A 3,909-nucleotide genomic window follows, 5' to 3' on the forward strand; every position below is an offset into this window, starting at 1 on the left:
TTGTTTTTTACAAAAGTGGGTGGCTAAGACACCAGTTTGTTTACCTCTCTGGATACTACTTTCTGACATTTGTCAGTCTTCTGTATTGTTTCATTGTGTTAAAACTGAGAAGTTTGGAAGTGTTTAGCATTTTCCCTTCCTGTCAGAGCCTTCTACATAATTAAAATGGCAGTGAAATGTGAACTGTGATACAGTCTCTTGAAAAATATACAAAAGTGGGTGGCTAAGACACCAGTTTGTTTACCTCTCTGGATACTACTTTCTGACATTTGTCAGTCTTCTGTATTGTTTCATTGTGTTAAAACTGAGAAGTTTGGAAGTGTTTAGCATTTTCCCTTCCTGTCAGAGCCTTCTACATAATTAAAATGGCAGTGAAATGTGAACTGTGATACAGTCTCTTGAAAAATAGGATAAATACTTCTGGTTTCTGTAGAGTTGGGGTTTTTTGTTGATTGGTTTGTGGGTTTGTTTGTTTTCATTTCCTTTAAAGAGCCTTGAAACCTACAAAATCCTCACTTGCTTCATCCTTACTAGTAGAACAATAAGCTTGCTACTAGGAAGATTGTTATTGGTGCTGTGTGAAGCCCTTCCTTACTGTGACATGAGGATTAATTGATGTTTTCATTTTTATTGTCTCTTCTCACAGACTTGGACTGCATTGCACTTACGTTGTGTTATGTCTGTAGCTCTGAGTTTTAAATAAGTGGACAATTTTATGTTTCTGGAGTTAACTATATTGGTATTGCTAATTAATTTCAAGCTATGAACTTGAAATATTAAGAAAATCTATCATTTTTTTTTTTCAAGCGGGCCCAAGCTGTTCTTCAGGCAGTGACGGCTGTGCAGGCAACAAATGCTCCCATTAGTGGGACCACTGTTAGTGAGAGTGCAGTGACTCCAGCTCAGAGTCCAGTACTTAGAATAATTATTGACAACATGTACTATCCAGTAACCCTGGATGTTCTTCATCAGGTAAGCCAAATTTCATTTTAACTTGAGCTGTGACTGGAAGGAAGACATGTGTAAAACTTTGCAATGTTTTTGGCAGATATTCTCTAAGTTTGGTGCTGTATTGAAGATAATCACATTCACAAAGAACAACCAGTTTCAAGCTTTACTGCAGTATGGTGATCCAGTGAATGCACAGCAAGCAAAGCTAGTAAGTATAGTCGTGTTTTAAGGCTGGAGATGTTGCTGTACTCTAAACATTTGTAAAATATTAATAAAACAAGAGTACTGACCATAACAATGTGTCATGCTCCTCCACCACTTGTGTGAAGTTTTTGAGCTTAAAAAAATAAGTGAAAGTTGTTATATAATGCTATGTTGTGTGAAATCGGTGTTTAATGATAGTAGGTTTATGGATACTGTGTCTAAAGTGTTTTGTACATCTGTATAAACAAATAATGCACAGACATGAAATAATATCCAAGGCTGCAATAGTGAAAATGTCAACCAGAAGTAAAAGTGTAGAACGTAATGATGCTGCACAATTAATTCCCTGTAAGCAGGAAGTTTAGTAAGTCCATTGAATTGTTGTTGGTACATACTTTCTAAGCATCATAACAAAGATGTGATTTGTGGATTAGTTATAGATTTGTGAAAGTATTTAGTTGTAGTATACTAAAAAAAAAAAAAATAAATCTAGACTTCATTGTAGCCATAAGTGCCCAGAAGAGAGACTGCAGTTCTGCTCTTGTGACCAGGCTGTGAAGAAGCTTGGCAGCAGTGAGAAATGAACAGGATCTTGCGTTTGTTCTGTAGGGAACTCTCCTATCCTGGGTAGGAGAGGCAAGAACAGGTAACTGGTTTTATTCGTTATAGCAGGAGAGAGCCTGTGGATAGATTATGACAAAGGTCAGCATCATGTCGTCTAGACCAGATGTTATGAATTAATTGAATGGGATGTATTCACATTTGTGGCAATAGGAAAGTCGAACCAAAAGGGAAGGCTAGATTTTTATTATTATTATAATTTTCAAGACATAAATGGAATTCTTTTATATTTTCAAACCTTCACATGCAGTCTGGGTTTGAGGAAGGCTGATTAAAATTGATGTGCTGGTTAAGTGTTGCTTGGCAGCATAGAAAGTGCTTATTGCTCGTAGATGACAGAATAGCTGAGAACTTCACGAAAGTGAAAAGCTCACACCTCAGGCTAAGTTGGCAATTAATATCTCTTAGTAGAGGAAAGCCAAAAATAGGCTTAGTTTTCTGTTGCAAGGAATGAAGACTGTATTGAAATAAAGACTTCATTAAGTGGTGGAGGATGGTAATTTTTGTCCTTATCACTGAATGAAATACTGGGCATTGATTAAAAAACTGAGGTGGTCGAGACAGGGAATTACAAAAAATGAGACATTTTCAAAAAGTAGTGTGAGTTTTCATGCTATTGAGGAAAACAGCAGAAGGGAGAAGAGACAAGATGATTTGCAGCTTGATTTATGGTGATCTACTTTAAGATAATCTATTCCCAAAAAGCACTCTGGAAATACTTACAGATTTGGAACACAATTTAAATTAGCGATGTCCTTTTCAGAGGTGAAATAGTATCAAATATCGTGCCCCAGGGTAAGGGAAGGTGCAAATATGTCACTGTACTTAAAAACTATGAGGTTTTACGTAGGTTTAAAATAGTAGTTCGCAAACTAGATCTTTAACCTACAAGTGCTGCCAAAATTGATTGTAGACATTTAGATTCGTATTTGAAATAAATAAACAGCTGAATGTGGAATGTGTTTCTTGCAGAAGGTTGTAATTCAGTCTCAGGTCGCGTTTGGAAAGTTATTTTTCAATAGTGGATATTACTGCTGCTTTTGAAGTGCATTTTTGACACAAAATACGGCATCAAGTGATAAATCTTTTGACTTCGTTTTTTGAGTCTTGCATGTATTATCAGAAGATTTAATGGAGAGATTACATCTGTGAAATGGACTGTAGTCATTTTAGAGTTATCAGTGTAATTCTAGGAATATATTATAAAGAAGTGACAAAATAACAAAAGGACGAGGTATGTAAAAGTATGAAAGGAATCTAAGAATATCTTGCTGTTGTTGACTTCTGACAAACTGATACTAGCTCGTGGGATACTGTATTGGTCATAATTTATAAAAAAAAAGCATGTATTTGTTTCTCCAGTTTGCATGCTTTGATTAGGGTAGCTGTTCGCTAGTGGTAGCTCATGTGTGAATGACTAAACTTGATTGAATAACAGTGACTCCTGCATGTACAGTCATTGTCAGAGTGATCTTGGAGCTTTAGTGACAAATTGAAATGGCCTTAGGTTTATTGTTTGATATTTTAACCAATCTATACATAAATAGACAAAATGCTAAGAGTGATACCAACTGCAAGCATTGAAGGATGCTAAATTTGAAGGAAGGTTTGATTTCCCCACTACCCTTACAAGGTAATAATTTAAAATATATTCTAATGGTTGAGCTACTGTGATGAAATATCAAGTGCCACAAGAACAAAAATGTCTAAAGGAAAGAAGCAGTCAGATGATAGGGAAAAAACCCTTCAGTTTAAATACATCTGGAAATACAGTAGAAGCAAGAGGATGTGGTGGCTGCACTTAAGTTGCATGGAGTTCAAAATTAAAAGCATGGTAAAAGTAAAGAAGTTTCAATCTGTTTTCCATCCATTTTTACTGTAGAAGATAATGGGGAAATTTAATTTTCCACTGGCGCTCTTCACAGGAAATCAGAATGTGGCCTTAATAGAAATTGAAGACTTATTAAGGAAGTTAAAGAGCAATTTGAAAAACTCAAGTGATGTAAGTACCAAGGAGAGATGCTATGCATTTGAAAGTTCTGAGAAAACAGTGACACTGACAAGAACGTACAATATGAAGCTGCTGGCCCGCTGGGACCTCTTTTGCCATTTGAATGAGCAACTAGTGAAAAA

The 3,909-nt window shown here is 35.8% G+C and overlaps 1 protein-coding gene across 6 annotated transcripts in view; it reads left to right on the plus strand.

The window, feature by feature from the left end:
- Positions 1-3,909, plus strand: part of PTBP2 (polypyrimidine tract binding protein 2) — a 48,220-nt gene that overhangs the window by 27,918 nt on the left and 16,393 nt on the right. For all 6 annotated transcript variants that reach the window (XM_009083931.1, XM_009083932.1, XM_009083933.1 and 3 more), the window contains 2 exons: positions 808-972; positions 1,049-1,159. In XM_009083931.1, coding sequence (XP_009082179.1) covers positions 808-972; positions 1,049-1,159 — 276 coding nt within the window. The remainder of the gene's footprint in view (positions 1-807; positions 973-1,048; positions 1,160-3,909) is intronic.

This window comes from Acanthisitta chloris, unplaced genomic scaffold (genome assembly GCF_000695815.1).
Source record: "Acanthisitta chloris isolate BGI_N310 unplaced genomic scaffold, ASM69581v1 scaffold11991, whole genome shotgun sequence".
Lineage (NCBI taxonomy): Eukaryota > Metazoa > Chordata > Aves > Passeriformes > Acanthisittidae > Acanthisitta > Acanthisitta chloris.